We start from the raw sequence: 23,107 nt of genomic DNA, 5'->3' as shown, positions 1-23,107 counted from the left end.
CCCACACTTGTTCTGAGCCAGCTGCCAGTTAACTTTATACATGCATCTTTGGGCTGTGGGAGGAAAGATGGAGAACCACTGGGCATTAAGTGAACCGACAGCAACGATTTCAGTATTTAAATTCAGTTTCCTGCAGCTGTGCCTATGGCTACATTTTTAAAACTGTATTATACTGAACAAACACTAAAGAAACTTCTTTCTTCCAATTCTTGACCTACCTTGAAGCTATAGGCTGCTTCTTTTAGTGCACCTAGACGCCACCTTGCCTGACTATTTCACTTCAATTTGTGATTTCGATTCTAGGAGGAGATGGCAAATTTGGTGGAAGGTATGAAGCCAGCTGGAGGACTGCCTCTCCCTCACTGGATCTGCCAGCCTTATGTTCGGCCAGGGTGAGACTAACACTGAAATGAAGTTTTAGAGTTTTGGCACAGGGTGGAGGAGCTAAATATTTTAACCCTGGAGTGGTTTAATTTTCTGCTTTGAGATTAACTTGGAAATAGTGCAGTCTGAACACCTCTACAAATACAATTCCTTCCACACTGTTTAGGAACAAGCAATTTACATACAGCTTTAGTATAAATATGTTTATTTCCCTTTTAATTGAGTTAAGCAAAAAATAGCCATTTGTTTTCAAATAATGGAGCCACAGTCAGTGCTTGCCTTTAGCATTGTCTCTGCAAAATGTAATTTTAAGTATGTGTTGGAAAACTATTCACATTTGTTTTATATTACTGTTTACATTCTTCATCTTGAGAGAGAGAGAAAAAATAATTTGTTGCCTCACAGTGGTCTTTTATCTTTATGATAATACGCTGGAAAAATAAACACAAAATATAATGACTTTTCCAAGGTAAGTGCTTTTTTAATTAGAGCCATGTTCTTCTACGGTACTTTCTCACAATGCTTTGAATAAATGTTAATAATCACATTTTAAGTATTTTTAACATGCTTCATAACTCTGTAGGAACCACAAGTCTTTTGTAAAATGTTGTTACTAATGTATTTCTAATGGATGTTTGTTATTAAAGTAAACCTGCTAGTTTAACTGGAAGCTCTCAAGCAGGTTTGATGTGAGACTGATTTTAACATCAGACAAGACTCTAGTCTATTAACTTTTAGCATGATGTGGCCTTTAGAGAACATCCCAGAGGCTCCAAACCCAAGACACATCTGGACCAACTCTGTCTCCCAGTTTAAATGACCTTCTGATTTTTACAAAATAACCCTCTACAGGCTTCTTCTTCATCTTACACAATCCAGAATACACTCTACAATTATTTTACTTTCTTCTCTTCCTGCACTCCTCCCTGACTCCAACTTACTTGAGTGACATAAAGGGCTTCTTTTAACTGACATCAGCACTGGTTTTAGAAGCTCCATATGACAGAGGAGCTTACTCTAAACAAAACTTTCTAGCGGCCACCCTGAATACCTGCAGGGGTCCAAATGGGACTTGCACCAGAGGTAAAATACTGGGGGAACACTTGGCCCTAGGAGGCAGTAACTCCCACCCTCTCATTTTATCTGCCAACTGGGAAAGGGAATGCTGGGACACCCATCCCTTACAATTGCCTACCAGCTTGAATAGCAGCTGATCTTTATTCTCACAAATAAGTAAAACAATAAAATGTCATTCACTTAAGTTTTCTTCTGATTACTTTATCAGTGACATGAGATTTTTACAATTTTTTATTATATGGACTTGCATGTTAATTCTTATTTGTGTTGAGTAGATATTAAAATAGATATCTAATTGTGTTGCTGGTAATATTAACTTTTTATGTACTGTATTTGTATGTTCATACTTTGGTAAAAACTGAAGTATGCTGGAATGGTGGCATTTTATAGTTTGTTTTATTTTTTGTGTATATGTGGCTTTTTGTGTCATTTTAGATTGTTTATACTCTTTTTCTAAAAAAGGCTTTAGGCATGTACTGTGGTGGCCTGTTCAGTATCTAGTCACTTTATTTTTGAAATAATATATCTGAAAGGGAGCTGAAGCCATGTACATTCATTTATAATGGAAAGGCAAAGCAATTAGAGTGCATCTAGAAAGTATTCGCAGCACATCACTTTTTCCACATTTTGTTATGTTACAGCCTTATTCCAAAATGGATTAAATTCATTTTTCTCCTCAGAATTCTACACACAACACCCCATAGTGACAACGTGAAAAACGTTTACTTGAGGTTTTTGCAAATTTATTAAAAATAAAAAAAACTGAGAAATCCCATGTACATAAGTATTCACAGCCTTTGTCATGAAGCTCCATATTAAGCTCAGGTGCATCCTGTTTCCCCTGATCATCCTTGAGATGTTTCTGCAGCTTCATTGGAGTCCACCTGTGGTAAATTCAGTTGATTGGAGATGATTTGGAAAGGCACACACCTGTCTATAGAAGGTCCCACAGTTGACAGGTCATGTCAGAGCACAAACCAAGCATGAAGTCAAATTAATTGTCTGTAGACCTCCGAGACAGGATTCTCTCGAGGCACAAATCTGGGGAAGGTTACAGAAAGATTTCAGCTGCTTTGAAGGTCCCAATGAGCACAGTGGCCTCCATCATGCGTAAGTGGAAGAAGTTCGAAACCACCAGGACTCTTCCTAGAGCTGGTCGGCCATCTAAACTAAGCGATCGGGGGAGAAGGGCCTTAGTCAGGGAGGTGACCAAGAGCCTGATGGTCACTCTGTCAGAGCACCAGAGGTCCTCTGTGGAGAGAGGAGAACCTTCCAGAAGGACAACCATCTCTGCAGCAATCCACCAATCAGGCCTGTATGGTAGAGTGGCCAGATGGAAGCCACTACTTAGTAAAAGGCACATGGCAGCCCACCTGGAGTTTGCCATAAGGCACCTGAAGGACTCTCAGACCATGAGAAACAAAATTCTCTGGTCTGATGAGACAAAGATTGAACTCTTTGATGTGAATGCCAGGCGTCACATTTGGAGTAAACCAGGCACCGCTCATCACCAGGCCAATACCATCCCTGCAGTGAAGCATGGTGGTGGCAGCATCATACTGTGGGGATGGAACTGAGAGAATAGTCAGGATAAAGGGAAAGATGACTGCAGCAATGTACAGAGACATCCTGGATGAAAACCTGCTCCAGAGCGCTCTTGACCTCAGACTGGGGCGACGGTTCATCTTTCAGCAGGACAACAACCCTAAGCACACAGCCAAGATATCAAAGGAGTGGCTTCAGGACAACTCTGTGAATGTCCTTGAGTGGCCCAGCCAGAGCAGAGCCAGACTTGAATCTGATTGAACATCTCTGGAGAGATCTTAAAATGGCTGTGCACCGACGCGTCCCATCCAACCTGACGGAGCTTGAGAGGTGCTGCAAAGTGGAATGGGCGAAACTGGCCAAGGATAGGTGTGCCAAGCTTGTGGCATCATATTCAAAAAGACTTGAGGCTGTAATTGCTGCCAAAGGTGCATTGAGAAAGTTTTGAGCAAAGGCTGTGAATACTTATGGACATGGGATTTCTCAGTTTTGTTATTTTTAATAAATTTGCAAAAACCTCAAATAAACTCCTTTCACGTTGTCATTATGGGGTGTTGTGTGTAGAATTCTGAAGAAAAAAATGAATTTAATCCATTTTGAAATAAGGCTGTAACGTAACATAAAATGTGGAAAAAGTGATGCGCCGTAAATACTTTCCGCATGGACTGTATGACATAAGCTGGTCTGAATATTAAACTGTATCCAGTGTTTCATTGGTCAAACCCCAGTGGCTAAGTAAAAAAAATGCACATCATTCTTGGTAATAAAAAGGTACAATATAAAAATGCTGACATACTTAATAATTCTATCCTTGTCACAGAAGTGTTTCATGTGTATGATTATAACCTTATTATGGTATAAGCAAAACTAGAACCAAGACCCATTCTTAAACACTTTCTGAAAAGAAAATCTACTACTGAGGTTCTACATTGGCATGTATTGCACCCAATATCTTTTGCATACTTCATATAATAAATGACTTTTTGTATTTTAACACAGTTCATTTAGAAAACAACAAACATTTATGTGTTAGGTTCCAGTTGTGAAGGCAGAGACAATGCACTGTTCCTTTCTTGGCATTTGCGTGCATTAATGGTGTTATTTTCGATGAGAAAGGCTCTATTTCAAATGAATCTTCATTTTTTAGGCCTTGTCCTTTACTGGAAATTTTGCCAATCGGAGAGTTGGCCCCTGCCTTGAGCTTGGTGCTGCCTTGGTATGATGCAGTCTCCATAACCCATAACTGGGTTTGAAGCATTGATGAATCAAATGTTTGAAACTGGTTTACTTTTGGTGTGTTTGTGGCAGTGAGTTTTTGAAGGCATGAAAACCATTATTTTTGCTTATGTTGTTTCTTATCATCTAGTCTTTGTAAGGAAGGACCTTGATCATGTTGCAATGATTAAACAAGTCAATTTTTTTGTTTCCAACAAATATTTATACATAATTGTTAACTGCACACGTCTGGTTTATATTGTCAAAGTCTGTCCTGGAGGACTGTAGTGGCTTCAGGTTTTTGTTCTGACCCAGTTTTTTAATAAGAATTCAGTTATTGCTGTTGAAGCACTTGTTACTCAAGCAGTGTTTTCCTGCTTCATGTCCATTGTCTTGCTTGTTAAGTTTGCCCACCCTTAATTGCTTTGTTTAATCTTAAACATCTGCAGTCACTGTTTTTAAATGCTCCTTATTAGCAAAACGATTCTGTTATGTCTGATGCCTCTTATTACATTTTTATGAGAATTTGTTAAGTGTTATGAATAAAGTGCACATCCATTCTGGGGTTTTATTACTTGAAGAATTCTAGAATGGTTCCTGAAGAAGTTGAATGATTTAAAAAAATCTATATTTTTTTTATTTTCAAAACTATTTTGTTTGACCTTGGCTGTTGCCCTTTATTTTAGAGGTACAGTGGGTATGGAAAGTATTCAGACCCCCTTCAATGTTTCACTCTTTGTTATATTGCAGCCATTTGCTAAAATCATTTAAATTAATTTTTTTTCCTCATTAATGTACACACAGCACCCCATATTGACAGACAAAAAAAAGAATTTTTGAAATTGTTGCAGATTTATTAAAAAAGAAAAACTGAAATATCACATGGTCCTAAGTATTCAGACCCTTTGCTCAGTATTTAGTAGAAGCCCCCTTTTGAGCTCATACAGCCATGAGTCTTCTTGGGAAAGATGCAACAAGTTTTTCACACCTGGATTTGGGGATCCTCTGCCATTCCTCCTTGCAGATCCTCTCCAGTTCTGTCAGGTTGGATGGTAAATGTTGGTGGACAGCCATTTTTAGGTCTCTCCAGAGATGCTCAATTGGGTTTAAGTCGGGGCTCTGGCTGGGCCATTCAAGAACAGTCACAGAGTTGTTGTAAAGCCACTCCTTTGTTATTTTAGCTGTGTGCTTAGGGTCATTGTCTTGTTGGAAGGTAAACCTTTGGCCCAGTCTGAGGTCCTTAGCACTCTGGAGAAGGTTTTTGTCCAGGATATCCCTGTACTTGGCCGCATTCATCTTTCCCTCGATTGCAACCAGTCGTCCTGTCCCTGCAGCTGAAAAACACCCCCACAGCATGATGCTGCCACCGCCATACTTCACTGTGGGGACTGTATTGGACAAGTGATGAGCAGTGCCTGGTTGTCTCCACATATACCGCTTAGAATTAAGGCCAAAAAGTTCTATCTTGGTCTCATCAGACCAGAGAATCTTATTTCTCACCATCTCAGAGTCCTTCAGGTGTCTTTTAGCAAACTCCATGCGGGCTGTCATGTGTCTTGCCTCTCCTCAGTGTGTGGAGACAACCAGGCACTGCTCATCACTTGACTTAAACCCAATTGAGCATCTCTGGAGAGACCTAAAAATGGCTGTCCACCAACGTTTACCATCCAACCTGACAGAACTGGAGAGGATCTGCAAGGAGGAATGGCAGAGGATCCCCAAATCCAGGTGTGAAAAACTTGTTGCATCTTTCCCAAGAAGACGCATGGCTGTATTAGCTCAAAAGGCTGCTTCTACTAAATACTGAGCAAAGGGTCTGAATACTTAGGACCAGGTGAGATTTCAGTTTTTCTTTTTTAATAAATCTGCAACAATTTCAAAAATTCTTTTTTTTGTCTGTCAATATGGGGTGCTGTGTGTACATTAATGAGGAAAAAAATAATTTAAATGATTTTAGCAAATGGCTGCAATATAACAAAGAGTTCTTTCCATACCCACTGTAGCTATGGCACTGCAGTGGGTGACATCCAGGGGTCATGCTGCATGTGTCATTAGGGGTGAAATGTAAAAGGATGCACCATACATATCGTAGTATCAGAAACTGGATAAAAATATTGTTAGTTTGTGACTTTTGCAACATAAATGTTTCCTGGTTAACTACTGTATCTTGCTTCTTAGTATTAGAGTTTTTTGATGTTTTTTTTTTTTTTTAAAGTATTGAATTTGTCGACTGATTGGTTGGACTGTTGGTAACAACTTTGGCTTGAAATCTTGATTTAGTCTCATCCCCATATCCGTGTCATTAAAATATTCTCATTCTCCTTCTGAGTCCATAGAGATACAAATGAAAAAGAAACCAGCAGTTCTCCCTCTACCTTGTTTCCATGTATACTTGTTTGTATTCAGCGTGAAGTACCTAGTTTAATAAAATATTAGGAAGGAAACTAAGGAGAAAATTCAAAGAACTGCAGATTCATTATCCACTTCAGGCTACAAGTCATTCGGATGATATTTTTGGAAAGGAAAAAATGCACAATACAGGGGGTCCTCGGGTTACGACACAGTCCCGTTCCTACAACAGTGATGTAACCCGAATTTTGGTGTAAGTTGAAACACACTCTAGCCTAAGTCACTTACCTATCTTAACACATTTGCAAAATCATAATCTAGAACATAATAACACAAAATCTAAGCCTGAGAAAAAAGAAAAGGACATAAATATACTGTACTGTACACTACACTGTAGTAACAGAAAAAATGAGTGTAAAAAAATCCTTCTCATGTCTCAATTTTTTATAAGTTTTTATGGGAGTGAGCGTTGTAAACTCGAAACGTTGTAACCCGAGGACCTCCTGTATAAGAGTGAGCTGACATGGCAGAATGAAGACAGTAAGAAGCCATACAATTAAATGAGATTTGGTAATGGCAAGGGTTAGTTTCTAATAAAGCAATTAAGATGGAACAAAAACCTGCAGCCACTACAGCCCTTCTGAACCGCCTTTGCAGACCCCGATGCAAACTAATCAACAAGAAAGATAACTGAAGTGTATAAAAATGGTATATAAACAACAATACAGTATTATGGGCACATATACATTGCAGTTTCTGAAGTGTAGAAGGTTGAAATAAATAGGACTAAAGAGTTTGTTTTCAATCATGAGAGAAATTTGTTACAAATTACACTGGATGGAAGTTGAACAGAGACGCGAAATGTACTTCACTGTCTGGGAAAACAAACTTGCATTTTCATTAATGATAACAGGACATAAATGCTTCTTGTGATGTTTGTTGTAAGATTAAATTTTATGAGCCAAAATCACAAAAGCAATCAACATGCTTTATTTTTGTTTCTGACATTTTTTTTATCCTTTTTGAGTTGCATAAAGATTATTAATAGTGTACCATACAAGATAGATTAAGAAAATAATAACAAAGTTTGAATATAGAGAAACAAACAAAAAAAAAAGTAACAGCCACAACCTCCACTGTCTCTTCAAACAGTTAAAATCAATTTAGAAATTTGTATTGAACTGATAGCAGTATGTGAAGATGGACTGCATTAGAACTTCCTTTAAATATTGGGTAGTAGTCTTATGGTTTTTTGTATCGTCAATTAATCAACAGTGGTACAAGTCTAGAAAACGTGACCTGCTGATGACAGCCATGTAGGTCTCACTGGGGCTTAAGTAACATTTGCTTTGGTTGTTTTCAGTGGTTTAACTAACTGCAGGTTTAAATCTTGACGAACTTCCTAAAGCAAATCATTATTAAGAAGAGACCATTATCTCATGTAATTTGAATTATGAAATCTAGGAAGTCTTTAAGTCTTTTACACACAAATCAAGAAAGACATTTTTTGTAATTGTGTTTCTAAATATCTGTTCCATCTTAGGCCCAAGGAACTGCTTATTGAAAATGGAGAAGGAAAGCCATGTGCAAAAAGAGCTTTGGAAGAAGAAGAAGGCTGCACAGAATATGTATCAAAAAACAAGCTAAAGAAGAAAACGAGAAACCCACACAAGAATTTTGATTCGACACAGAAACGTATGTCTTTTTTCTGTTTATTTTTTAAGACATTTAGCTTCAGTGATTGTGTTTTTGGTAGCTTTCTCACTTGAGCTCACCAATTTGATTCAACATGTTTAATTTTTACCTCTTGTTTTTTATTACAGTGCTCATTGTAAGAGAAATATTGCATCATTTAAAGATATGTTATACTGATTAGCAAGATATCAATTGTCCCTCTAATGTGCTGTCTTATTGTATCTTTCTGAATAGCTAAATATGTCAAATGTGAACATTGCGGAAATCCAAAGGTAAGTTTTCTATTATTTGTATATTGTAACAGTTTTGTTGTGGGCACTTCAGTTTTTTATGTTCGTATAATCTGCTAGCCTTGCTTTGTAAGCTATAAATATATAAGCTATACAGAATATTTATTTATTTTTCTGAATGTGAAATTATTGCATAAAAGGTTATAGCAATTATAGGATATTTCCGTTTGTTGCAGACATTATAATTAATGATTTGTCTGGAATTTTGTTTGTGAACATTTAATGCAGTTTCTCTTCCCAGGCTAGTTGTTTCCTAGAATATTAGGTCTGTTTACAGTAAAAGAGCTGAAATGTTAAAAGCCTTGTCTGTTCAAGTGTAGTTTCAGGTGAGAGGAACATAGAGAGCATAACAGAAAGCATTTTTAACTCTTATTAGTCAAAGGCTTTACCATTGGGACTGCAGATTTGTACATTTGAATCTGGAGGATGTTTTTCACTGTCAGGACTCCTTTGATACGAGATGTTTGTGAATCACTGCTGTAGAGCAGCGAGTCCTTGAAATGTTTCTTAAAAGATTTTCCAGTGACTATTTCCCTCCACCTTTGCCTTGTTGGCTTCTTTGCCCTTTTTCAAACACAATTTCTGCTGCTGCTGTTCATTCCTTGTGTCTCTTTAAGTGTAGCTAGTTGTTAACACTGTATTCTAGTAGAGTGGCATGGTATTTACAATTTTTAAATAATTCCTTATTTCCTCCCTACTGGCTTCCTTTACATGTTTAATATGTTGTAACTCACCTTCCTGCCTGCTTTCATCTGTTGTGTTAATGTGTGTATTTGTATGATCTTCTTTTAAGCTTGGGATTTTTAATTCTACCATCACTCACTTTTCTCTGAGGACACTTGTATCACTTCACCTTTGCTGTAGTGCTTTCTTTTTGTGTCATCTGTTTTTTTTAATGCATTAAACAACATCAACATGTATTTCTATGGCATATTTTCATAGAGAGGATGAAGCTCAAAGTGCTTTACAAGATGTCAGGGAATAAGTTACAAGAAAATGAAAAACACATTAGAAATATATAAAATAAGAATGAGTAAATACCAAAAATAACAGATAGAATAGCAGAGATATACAGGTGATAAGAAAAGTAGAGTCCTTATACTGTATATAGATTTGTGTTTAAGTCTCTAATGGGAAGTCCAATGCTGTGGTCAGATGCCTGGGGAAGACGGGGTTGGGGACTCCAGGGGTTTTAAGGCTAAAAGACTGCCCAGCCATTTGGGGTGCTACCTCTCATAAATGTACTTAAGTAGTTCCTTATTGTTTGTTAAGCTTTATCCAAGGAGATCTTGACCAGTGGTTGGTTTAAGCAATATATCACTTATATATGTCCACAAGGTCAAGGTTTCCATCGTCCATTGCCTCTTTTATTTTTAATATTCTGTTTTATACATATTTTCATATCTAAATCTATATAATGCATATTTTAACATATTAGTGTAAAGGTGATCCAGCTCTGTGAGACATTGTCATACTTCTTTCTTTTTCTCCTCCTACGTCTATGCTGTATTTTAAAAATGTATATTGCATTATAGTCATACTTATTTTCAATTTTTCTAATTTAAGACAATTGTACTTTCATCCGCTCCTATGGTTTGGTTGTAGTCTTCCAGAATTACAGTACTGCCATGTAGTCCTTATTCATTCAATGCCATTTAGCTAATCGCCCACCAAAGGCAGAAATAGATTCTGCGAAGAAACAAACAAACAAAAAATAAATGATCCTCAATTTTAAAATGAGCACAAACCAGATGGAGAGTTTGAAAATGGAAGCCGTCCAAAATGAGGTGTTATGAACAAGCTAAAAGCATGAAACACTTGTTTGTTCGTCTTGAAATTATACTCGGCACAGTGAGCCAAACTTTTGCTAAGAGCTCGGTTTTTTTACATTCAGGTAGAATGACTGTTGACTTTCTAATTGGTTCATTGAGGGCACTCATTCTCTGCCACAAATGAATACCCGCTCTCAGACAAGGGCCTTTCGTAAGCCTTTTGATGCCTCCATGACCAGTACAGGGCAGGTTTAGAAAATGTATTGGTGGGTGAGCTGAATTCTGCCAGTCAAGCTTTCATTTCAAAAATGTCATCTTGGTCTTTATTGTTTGCTTCTTATCTGTATTTAGGGAGCCATTTGGCACTAGGCGCTCTGGAAAATTATTTTAATAAAATGGGTTATGACGTTGCAGTGGCATAAATGTATTCTAGCCGGCTTTGTTTTGACTGGTATCAATAAACAGACCTAGACTTAAACCATTATATATATATATATACAGTACAGTATTTGTTTACCTGTTTTAATTAGTTGTTGTTAAGGCTGAGAATTTCAATTGCATATTCTGGAATAATTTTCCATAATTTATTAAAGTTATTTTTCGTGCAGGATATAAAGACAGCAGCATCATTTAGTGCTTTTGAATAGTGATAAATAAGCAAATGCCTATGCATGTAAACTTTCTACTGAAGCCAAAGGGTCAGCTGTAATGCACGAGTGATTGGATTGTCTGTTTGACTGAACTGTGCCCTTTACTTTTGTTAGTTCACAGAGTCTTTGTTAATATCCATCCATCCATCTTCTAACCTGCTGAATCCGAACACAGGGTCATGGGGTCGGTCTGCTGGAGCCAATCCCAGCCAACACGGGGCACAAGGCAGGAGCCTTTGTTAATAGATGACATGAATTAAAAAAGTGATTGTTGTGGTTCATTTCAGACATGTTACACTTTTCTCATTGTGTTGTATTCATGGAAAACCATTATAGTAGTTTCTATGTCATTTACTTTAAATTACACCTTAATAAGCACGTCAAATAAATGTTTTCACCAATGAAAATTTCAGGTGTGTTGAAAACAAAAGCAAAAACATCTATAAATTATTTGACATAACATTCTCAATCCTGCTTAATCTAATTCAGACCAAAGCATGTCCTTACAGAAGCAGAATTATACACCAAGCAGTAAGCAACTCTGGCAGAACGCAAGTCCATTTTATGAGAACGCTTTCTCTCACATACACGTAACACAACCGAAGCTCATACTGGGTCAATACAGAGTCAGCAGATGACCTAATAGGCACAGTGCACATCTCTGACATATGGGAGAAGAAGCAGACTATCTTTAGAACCTCCAGTGAGCCTCGAGGAGAACTCCATACAAACTGTGACTCTGCTGGAATCCAAACCCAGACCGGTAAAACTTTAATTTTGCTTTATCATGGCTGTCTCCTGAGACAACCAAAAGAATCTGCAACTGCGTCAGTACTAAGTGTTTCTATGACTTGTCAAACAGCTCTTACAAGACAGTTTATTATGTTCTTTAAGGTGTATTACTGGGTACATTTTTGACACTTTATCTGTCTTGATGTTCAAGTACAGATTGCAGACCCACCCATTGTTGCCCATTCATTTACCAGTTACTCTGACAGTGGTGACTTCTTCAAGTTCACACTCAACACTATTTTTTCTGACAGCTCTTATTCTGCTAAGTCCCCGGTGGTATCAAAATATTTTTTTCCTGCTAATTATAGATATTGGTACACATATTGTTTATTCCAATATTTAGAATATTTTACTAATTCAGATCTTAAGTAGCATAAATAAAGATTTGAGTTCCAAATGAAACTGTATACATTGTTCAAGATGAAAGCATTGACTGTACAAAATATCATAGCTTATTGAAGAGCAAGCTGGAGAAACGTTTTCCAGTCGGTTCCCATGGAGCCTCAGATAATCAGTGATTATCTTTAAAAGTCACAACTACTCCACTCTCATTATGTGATTGCTTAAAAGGTTTTTAATAAATAGGGTAGCTTACTTCCAAGGGCTCCTATCAAAACGACATACTTGCTAGCTGGTTGTTTCACTCTAGAATTTTGACTTTCTTACTTTAAATCCAAGGTGAAATACTAGGGACCGTCTTCTCATTTTTAAAAAGTGATAATTTAGGTAATGTCCTGAATATTTATTCAGCTGGTTTGGTGGTCATGTTTCAGTTGCAGCTGGATTATGTTTTAGTGAAAACACCCACATTTTCATGAGTCTCTCTCAACTTCAATTCACTTTTCAACTGTAATTGAAAACTAGGCCTTTAAAAAGTCTCCGCTGTGGTTTTTGTTTCAGCTGCTGTGTTTATTTTTGGGAGTTTCCAGGACGTAGTTGTGATTTGGCTTACAATCTCATTATTTGATTTCAGTGCATTGAGACTTTCCACTATATGCTATACTAAAAAAAAGAGGGGACTTTCTTTCTTTCTATGCTATACTGGTGACCTCCTCAGGGTTTGTTTTCTGTATTGTGCATAACTACTCATAACTTTAGAAAATTTAGAAGAATGTATTCTTAAAATTGGTAATCTCTATGTATTAGAAAAGTGTACACTATATTTCACTAAGTATTAAGATGTAAGAGGATTTACCTTGCCTGCTGGTGGTGGTCGGAAGGATTGGTGGCGCCAGTGTCCGGCAGCCTCGCCTCTGTCAGTGTGCCCCAGGGCAGCTGTGGCTACAAAGTAGCTTATCACCAGCGTATGAATGTGTGTGTGAATGGGTGAATGACTGTTGTGTTGTAAAGCGCCTAGGGGGGTTCTTGAACTCTAGTAGGCGCTATATCAAATACAGGCCATTTACCATTTACATGTTTTTAATTATTATGTATGAGCTAGAAACCATCAGTATTTCATAAGCCAAAGGTTAGACATGCAAGAGAGGTGGAAAAGCTGGACCCCCTCTGTTAGAGAGGGAATATGAACTTTCCAACTATAAATATTGGTGGTGAGTGCTGAACTAGTAGGGAGTAAGGATAGGCCTTGTCAAGCAGATATGATGGAAAGAGAGGGGTTTGACACCCCATCAGCTAAGAAATATTGACAGAATTAATAAGAGGCAAGATTAGAGCAGTGAAATGATAGGACTCAGATGAGGATGAATAATGGCTTGTATGATAAGAATTGTAATAAATGTAAGAGATTCTAATGGCAGGGCGCTAATTGCATCTGTAGCGAGTCTGTATGTGCATCATACAATAAATCTTGATTCTGCTGCCTGTCCTAAGACTCTGAGTGCCTACACTGGCACAAAAGATTTTAAACTGATTAAGGGCACCATGGTTAGTTCTAGGATCCTAGATTCAAGCACTGGTGGGTCTGACATTCTCAGTTACAATGTTTCAGTTGTCTTAATCTGCTTTGGTTATCACAAATTACTACGAGTTATTCTAACATTTTTTCCTACAGTTCTAAATGTAGAAAAGGTTTGACGTGATTCGTCTTCGTTCAAGCCTTTACATTAGTAAAAGCTAACATTCCAGGAGAGGTGTGTAGATTTTGATATTCACAATATATTTAATGTACAGTAATTGTTGTCTCAGAATTGTTTCTTCATATTTATGAGTATATGCAGTTTGCCAAGCAAAAAACTAAAAGCCCTTCCTGGCCTTGTTCCTATCCTTATCCAAAACTGCCTTAAGCATAATAACTAAATTTGAAAATGAACGAATATGCTGCAAGGTGGGTTTTGAAGTAACAGAAAATGTATTTTAAATATCAGTTTGTCCAGTGTAGCTTTTTCTAAAGAGCTGAAGCCTGTCTTGGCAGCACCAGACACATGGATAGGAAAAGGGCAGCATGCCAGTTGTACACACACTCCTACAATCGCACAGAGGCCAATTCTTATTCGCCGGTTAGCCTAACGGCATGTCTTTGAAGATGTGAAAGGAACACTAGAGAATGTAAAGACACAGGTAGAATATTCAAAAACCGCACAGTCAACATGAATGAACAGAACTGAAAGTCGGGACGATGAAGTAGATTCTCACTGTGTTGCCAAAAGCATCTAGTTAGGTGAGAAACCTTTTTTCCCAAAAGTTATGATACTCTTAACTGTATGAGTTGGTAACTTATGTGTTAATAACAAATATATTTGCTGCCTTTCAAAGCTCACTACTGGTTGGTGTATTGCTGTAAATGAGATTTTAGAGGCCTATATGTGGAGGACTAACACAGTAAGAAATGTGCTAATCTAATACTAGAGCTGAATACAGTTCAAGGATAGAGTCTGTTTGGTAATGTTATGACTAATATATGAAGTTTTTTCATTGTAATGTCAAACTAACACACTTATGTATCTTTGTAGTAGCTAAAACAAGATGTACTACTAGAAATCTGTTGCCGTTCTTCACTCAGAGCATGAAGCTTAACAAGAGCTGGTTTAGAGAAGCACTTCGATATCCATTTATTCACTGATTTTGTGGCTGTGAATTTCAACATTTCAGTGCTGGAGTGTAGATCCTTACACAGATGACATATTTGGGTTAAAGCAATTGGCTTTGTAAAATCAATTTAGTGATGTAAATGTTGTAAAGTAAAATTGTTAAAAATGAACTAAAATCTACCTCTTCATATGGTTAAACGTCGTACATTTTACAGTGTCATCTGAGAAGAAACACATTTAAAGAACGTGGAAGGTCATTTTGTTAATTAAAAATGGAAATTTGTACAGTATTTTATATTTCATTCTTAGAACTTGCCACTAAACAGCCTCTTTTGAACATAGAACTGAAATTCCTTTTCACCATTAGGCACATCAGCACATTCCATGTAATTCTATTGACTTTAGTAAGTGCAAATTTGAGTTTTTTTATTTTGATATTACCTTTTTTTGCAGTTCATATGTATTTGTCAATAAAAGTATTTTATTTAAAGTAAAATCCATCCATTTTGTTAGACACAGAGAAGAAGAACTTATCCTAGCAGCAGTGCAAGGCACGACAGGTCATTAGTACATCACAATCCATCCTCCCTGTTGAGTACTTTAGAAATAATGAAGATCTGTTAACATGTAAACTCTCCGTAAATAGGAACTGGATCACAATTTCAACCCAAACCTGTGGAACTGCAGTGCTAAGCACTCTGCCATGCTGCAGTCCCAGAGAGAACTTGTAATATTACAGCAATTAAAACGATTATGGGATATGTGTGTAGATATCTGAAACATAAGTCATACAGGCACATTTTGAGAATTGTGTGAGAACTTCATTTTAGATTTTATTGAATAAATTACACTGGCATCTTGCAATCACAGGTTCCATCCATTATCTTGTTGTTTATATTCTGATTGAAATGTTGAAACCGCTAAATAAGTGAGAACCATGTGTTATTGATAAGTTGCACTTTATTTGTCCCAAAGGGGAAATTAGAAATTTACAGAAGCTTGAGGGAAAGAAAGAGAAGCATAAAAGTAATATATAAATAATAAAAACAAACAATGCATGGAGGTTACATGCTTTTAATACAGTATGTCTGAATGGGTTTCTTTAGGATACATTGTTTTTCCTTAATATCAGACAGGCTTAATATTCCAGTAGGAATTACAACTTTTGATTTATTCAGATATTGCAAAAGTGATTGGGGTCAGGGCTTGTAACAAAATGACCGAGAACGCTCTTGTACAGGAGGCCTATGGTAGTCTGCCTTCAAAGGGATGCCAGATGGAGATGTGGGGAAAAATGTCCCGTGAATTACTCAAGGGATGTAAATATAGTGGAAGGACAGTGGGGAACGCAAAAGGAAAGAGGGCACATTTTCCATCCCTGTAAATGACACGACTCAGAAGTCTGCTAATGAGGCCCCTGCTAGTTTCTCTGGCCCCTTGGTAAAAACTGGACCAGTAGTCTGACAGGGATACCTGGGACCACCAGAGAGAGCTCTGCGCAGACAACCCCAGGGCTTTTATAAAGCTATACCTGAGCCAAAGGTATATTCAAGGAGACCATAAGTAACCTCACAAGTAGTCCAGGGATCCAGTACAAGATAGGCTAGGGGCCATTGCTTCTGGGAAATTTGCATTGGTTGAAGAGTGGATGAGTTCACTTGGAAGGAGTGTGAACAGTGTAAGGTGTAAACGGAGCAGTTGGGTGAAAGGGCTTTTATTTTGCTTTAGTGCCTCATTTGTTGTGTTTTTCCCTCCGAAGTCTAGTAACATTTTTTTTTGCCTTTAACTGTAATAAAACCTTTATTTTCCATGTTTTTTAGTTTTTTTTGGCAATTTTTGGGTTTGGGGACCAGAAGACCCTTTAAGTAAGTTGTGAAGTGGGGCCTCCATGAATTGGACTTCTGTTTTTTCTAGCACACCCCATAGATGTTTGACTGGATTGAGATCTGGGGAATTTGGAGGTCAAGTCAACACCTTCAACCCAGTATCATGTTCTTTAAACCATTCCTGAGCAATTTTTGCAGTGCGGCAGGGTGCATTATCCTGCTGAAAGAGGCCGTTCCATCAGGGAATACTGTTGACATGAATGGGTATATCTGTGCATGGTCTGCAACCATCTTTAGGTATCTGGTACCTCCACATAAATGCCAGGACCCAAAGTTTCCCAGCAGAACATTGCCCAGAGCATCACACTGCCACAGTCAGCTTGTCTTCTGTCCATAATGCCGCTGTCTCCTCTCCAGGTGAACAACACACACTCATATGGCTGTCCACATGATCTAAAAGAAAATGTGATTCATCAGTTCAGGCCACCTTCTTCTATTGCTCCATGGCCCATTTTTGACACTTGTGTGCCCATTGTAGGCAGTTTCAGTGGTGGATGGGGTCAACATAGGCAATCTGTCCTGTCTGCGGCTACACAGAAAGCTTTGATGCACTGTGTGTTCTAACAACTTTTATCTCATTGCCAGCAGTAAGGTTTTCAAGCAATTTGTGCTCTTCTCTGGGGTCAGACCAGATGGGCTAACCTCCGCTCTCCATGTGCATCATTGGGTGTCCATGACCATTGTCTCTGGTTCGCCAGTTGCCGTTTATTGGAACACGTTTGGTAGGTACTAAACACTGCATACCAGAAACACTCCATGCAGACCTGCTGTTTTGGAGATGCTCTGACCCAGTCGTGTCTCCATCACTATTTGGCCCCTGTCAAACTCTTTCAAATCCTTACGCTTGCCCATTTTTCCGGCTTCCAACACATCACATTTAAAAAGTGACTGTTCACTTGCTACCTAATATGTCCCACTCCTTGTCAGGCGCCATTGTAACAAGATAAGCAAGGTTATTCACTTCACCTGTCAGTGCTTTTAATGTGGCTGATCAGTGTAATTACATTCATATCCACTTCTGCAGGTCTTGCATGGTAATTAATGCAAATGTGGTTGTGCAATCACTGCTTCGCTGTTTTTAAAGATGACCCCTACAGAAAGTTACCCACCCGTGGTTTATTTAAAAATAATACCCAGCCACTTATTTTATGGCCATACGCATTTAATCCTACACACTATTTGGATTTTTGGAATTGTTTTCATTAAACTGGATATCTGTGCTGAATTCCTTAATGAATTATCTTTTATATTACATTTTATTTCTTATTTCACTTTTTATTTTTTTAATTATACATATGAAAGTGTAAATGGTAGATTTTGTAAAGGTGTTGCAATGTATACGTCATTCCAAGCATCACTAAGAATATTACAGCAAACTTTGGAAAGGTATCTTTTTTTGGATCTCAATGTGTCACGTGTCTTTGAATGAACTGCGTCTTATTGGGGGCCAGTTGAGATGGTGTGGCTGTCGGTCATTTGTTACAGTAGACAGCTATTGAATATGGTTTTTATACTGTGATACCATGCTTTGCTATGCAGTATTAACAGGAAAAGTGAGTGCCACAGATACAAAGGAATAAATATTACTGTATAATACTGAAGTCAATGTATGTGTGTGTGTGTGTGTGTGTATTTATGTTCCAGTATCACTTCCTAACGGCTGGAGCGATTTTCATGAAACTTGGTGCACATGTTTCTCATTGGTTGACTAAAAAATATTGTAGGGTGAAATCAACCCTAACTCACCCCCTTCTGGGTCGGTGGGGGTGATCGTGCGGTCTTGTTATCATCCAGTTATCACTCAGAGCGACCACCAGAGGGCAAACTGGAGGTGACAGCCAGCATTCTTCATGGTTGAGCTCCACCACCGCGCCCGCCTGTTGCTTTTGAAATGAAATAGAGTTGGCCGGTTCCGAGCGTCAGCTGGATGATAACATACATGAAAGACAAGCACATTAATGAGTCTTCACTGTTTGTTTATTTATTTTTAAAGTTCTGTTTTTTTATTATATTTTTCTCAAACAATTAAAAAAAAAAAAAACACTTTATTTTCCTCCCGGGCAATACTGGGTAATTCATTTCAGCTAGTGTGGTATACAAAGAAGCATTAATATAAATTTTTATGTGCAGCGAAGTGCACAGTGCGGTGCTGCTATTTACTAATGAATATTCAGTCACGCATAACAGTGCAGCTGAATTGTATTTTTTTTCCTGTCAAATTTCTTTGAGAGAGATGCTTTAGATAAATGCGATATGTTTCATGTTTAGGATTCTTCAGTAAGACACTGCTTAAACAATTGAGACTGCAGTGTAACTCACTGTGTGTGTCAGAGGAGTGCTTCAGTTGCTAAGATGAAATGGCTTCAAAGCATTAGCGAGGTGAACCTTAATCTAGTTAAATAAACACTACTCGTTCCCCTTGTATCGAAATGGGGTCTTAATATTTATTGTTGAGTGGAATGACAAGTAAAAACTGAAAGCAATTTGAAGTGACCCTCTCTGCCTGTAGTTACTCTACAAAGGCTGCAAAATGAGGTTCTCCCAACACCGTGTCAACTTCAAAGTACAAGACTGTGTTACACAGTGGTCAGATACATGTTCGATGTTAGTGCGCCACTACTTGAAGTCACCGCGTAAGGAGAGCCATGACTACACTGGGGTTTGATCTTCTCTGTGCGAAAGACAAGAATTCCCTTTGCACTCAGTTAATGCAGAAGTTTCACCAAGTGAATATGTATTGAGTGCTATAATAACAGATCATAAAAATAAGGGTGCTGTTGCAAAGTTTGAAATTACAAAAACAAAACTGGATCTGACACTCATATTCTGTCTGGTATTATTGACTACTGATATATTATTGACTTTTTGTTAAACTGTGATGTCTGTGTTCAAGGTTGCTTATAAATCTACAGCTAAGAATCTGATATTGACAACACTTACATTTTTTTTTATTACAGGGAAATAAATGTGTCTTCAGCTTATGTAGAGGGTGTTGTAAAAAGAAGGCATTTAAAGAAATGGCAGACTGTCCTGGTGAGTCAAAACTACTGGTAATTTTTTGCAGCATTTGCTGTATTCATTTATTTCCTGCTTTAATCGTTAATTATGCTTAGGAGCCCTCATTCCTCCACCAGTCTGTTAATATTGGTATATTGGTATTGGTCAATGCAGCTTTACCTTCTGACACCTGCAGTATTGTAACTCAGTCTTCCTAGTGTAAGTGCATGATGGCCATGACTGCTTCAGAAATGGTTCAGCCATCAATAGTTAGGAAATGGCTACTGCATAATAGAATTTCTAATAACTTTCTTGTTGACCTCATAATCTGTCCACTAGTTTGGTGAGCATTAATCAGTTAGAGTTTACTTGTCTTACTGCCTGAACGATTAACACATTTGTTCATCCTGGGGTTTATCTTGTCAATGTCTTCCAAGGTAGCAAGTTAAAATGAGCTCATAAGGTTGGCCTTCTCTACTATTACTTTATTCCTTCTACACACAGATTAATGTCTACATATAGGTAGTTAAATATAGGTTATGTTATAGAAGATGAAGACAGTTAAACAGCACAAGAACTGGTGCTTGCCTTTGTGTAAATTGCAGTCCTGTGTTAGTGATTATGGTCACAGTTTACTTAAACACAAGTTATCTACTCACACTAATTACAGCACAGACAGAGGAGAGGATCTTTAGATGAGAAGTATATATCTTTACACCCGGGGGAGTAAATGCTAACATTACTCAAAGTTATTGTCTGCTTTTACATGCATTTGTATTACTATTTAATTTAATATTGTTTTTTTGTATCAGTATGCTGGTGCTGGAGTATGTGAATTTCCCCTTAGGATTAATAAAGTATCTATCTATCTATCTATCTATCTATCTATCTAGCAACAGTCCTGTGCGAATCTTATTATGAAAATAAACAAAAATACAAATTCCTAAAGTGAGAATATAAGTGAGCACCTACAAATGGTATTCTGTTTTGGTATGTTACTTACCCATTGGACTTTGTAGTGATGGCAAAAAATCTGATGTTTTCATGCGGAATAGAGAGAAAAAAGTTTATGGTATAATACACGTCAATTATGACCTGCAGTGTACAAATGCAAATGATGTGAAAAACACCCATGGGAAAATAAAAAAAAAAAACCAACTCTTGCATCACTTGTGTCACATTGGGATTAATAAAGTATCTATCTATCTAATCTACAGGCTCGTTATCCATTTGTATACTCGAAACATGCAAATCATGTAGTTTTTACTAAAATATTATCAGTGTATATCATAAATGCTAGAGGCATTCCCGTAATACTGACTTGAAGGTCACTTCATGATGCGGAGAGAGAGGCACATCTTCAATTCAGAAGCACAGTATCATGGGAATGCTTTTTCTGTGTATGATGTTTTAAACAGATTTTTTAATAATAATAATAATAATTTAGCAAAAACATGTGTGTTTTGCATATTTTGAGCACAAAACTGGACAACTGGCCTGTTGATTTTATGACACGAGTAATGTGAGAAGTTATTTTTGCATGAATGCTTTTCACATTGAGTACTAGTGTACAGTCACCTGTAATGTCTTATTCTGCATGAAAAGTTAGATTACATTTTTTTTTACAGCCATCACTACAAATTACATGGGACATATAACAATTTATAATTTTTCGGTTGAGTATTCCTTAAACATCATGATATCTATTTAGAAAAGTTTTATATAAAGTATATTTCTAAGTCGCCTTTTTGTGAGGTGTGGCTACAGGCAGGGTTTGACATTTGGTCATAAGAACGATTAGAACAAAAATTAAAACTTCACGGTATCTCTTCCTTCCTTGAGGACATGTGCTCTCTGGAAAGATCCAACATCCTGTGTAAATTTCCAGTTACTTCAGTTTGTTACAGTGCCATTAGCAGGTGATGATGGCCACATACATGACATAGAAGCGGACCCCTGAGCTCCTTTTGGAGATCAAAATTTCCTTTGCTGGCTGCTACTCCTTTTACACTAGACCATGAAGTTGTTTGGTTTGTATCCCATAGCTGCTGTCTTGAAAGCGTAATTTGCACACAGTATTAATTAAATCGAAGTTGTTCATTTTTTCTTTGTTTTTCCTGAAGGCCATGGTTTACTGTTCAAAACCAAGTATGAGAAATCCTTAAAACGGAAGATTGAAACAGATTGTGAACAGACTGTGAATGGCGAAACTGGCAAAGATCACACTGAGCCTGAAAGTGAAAGGGCATAACGGGATGAACCAGATGGCGATGATATCACAGGGATTTCACCATACTGTGCCAAACTGTTGCTGCTGCTACCACCACCACCACCAACCGCCTTTATCAGTGGAAGCTGCTGAGGGTTTTTAAAAGTATATTTACAGGAAAGAGGGGTTCGTTCTTCTGGTGTGAATAACCTTGGACATTGAGATGATTATCAAAAGCATTCTCCACTTCTGGAATTACATAAAAGAAATTTTCATGAAACTGTGAAGTTTCTCTGTTTTTAAAAGACATTTTTCCACTCTTGTACAGTGAACTATTGCATAATAATAGAATAACATTTTTTTTTATTTGTGCATTATTTTTATTGAGTGGGGAAGATTACCTCCTCTGAAATTATACTGTGGTTGATGGGTGATATTTTGTACATTTTCACTTCTTCAGAATGGGAGAGCCAACCTCCTGTGTTAAGAAGTCAGGAGATTCTGTCCTTCATCTCATAATTAGAGACTGAATTTCATTTAAGATACTGATACGAGTCAAGTTAATTGGCAAACCGCTTACAAAATGCTTGTCATAATCAATTTTTATGACATATATGGTTAACACAGAAGTTTACAAGGACATAACTATTCTCAGACTTTAGTGAAAGGCTTTAGGATCAACAACATAATCCTGCTAACTGGAAAAATGACGCCTAGTTGCTTATGTGCGGTAGGGCCTCCTGGCTTTCACCCGTACTGTTAATGGAAATCTCTTATAGGATTTAATGTATGCAAATAACTGTGATGACTTCATAAGTACATTTGCACAGAGTAGCATTTTAGCATATTGAATATTTGAATTCATGATATGTTCGAGTTAAAAAAACAACGAATAAACTATCAGGCACAATAAATATTAGGCGGCCAAGTACTTGTGTACTGACTGGAATGTCCCACCCCAGTAATGTTCCTACTTAGCTACAATGTGAATTCTAACAACCAAATGTTTGAATCACTAATCTCGCTCATCCTTACTTTCGGAAGGCAGTCTTTCCAGATGCTTTAGATGTCTGTTTGACAACATATTATTAGAGTTTAGCAATCTAAGTCTCTCTCAGGGTTTTTTTTTTTTTTAATATAATCACATAAAGTATTGGCAGTGCCAGTTGACATTTCACTGATGTCTAATATGGCATTGCGTTTGAATAAGCAGAAATATAGTTGGATTTATGGATGTTTCTCTTACTTTGTTTTCATTC

At 37.4% G+C, this 23,107-nt stretch overlaps 1 protein-coding gene across 1 annotated transcript in view; it reads left to right on the top strand.

Annotated features, from left to right (window-relative positions):
* Positions 1-22,214, top strand: part of dus1l (dihydrouridine synthase 1-like (S. cerevisiae)) — a 42,120-nt gene extending 19,906 nt beyond the window's left edge. Inside the window, exons 10-14 of the mRNA XM_039739321.1 lie at positions 304-392; positions 8,114-8,265; positions 8,500-8,537; positions 19,600-19,675; positions 21,763-22,214. Coding sequence (XP_039595255.1) covers positions 304-392; positions 8,114-8,265; positions 8,500-8,537; positions 19,600-19,675; positions 21,763-21,890 — 483 coding nt within the window. The 3' untranslated portion in view covers positions 21,891-22,214. The remainder of the gene's footprint in view (positions 1-303; positions 393-8,113; positions 8,266-8,499; positions 8,538-19,599; positions 19,676-21,762) is intronic.
* The last annotated feature ends 893 nt before the right edge of the window (positions 22,215-23,107 follow it).

Source organism: Polypterus senegalus, chromosome 17 (genome assembly GCF_016835505.1).
Source record: "Polypterus senegalus isolate Bchr_013 chromosome 17, ASM1683550v1, whole genome shotgun sequence".
Classification (NCBI taxonomy): domain Eukaryota; kingdom Metazoa; phylum Chordata; class Cladistia; order Polypteriformes; family Polypteridae; genus Polypterus; species Polypterus senegalus.
The sequence above is the reverse complement of the archived record's forward strand: the minus strand, read 5'-3'. Positions and strand labels throughout refer to the sequence as shown.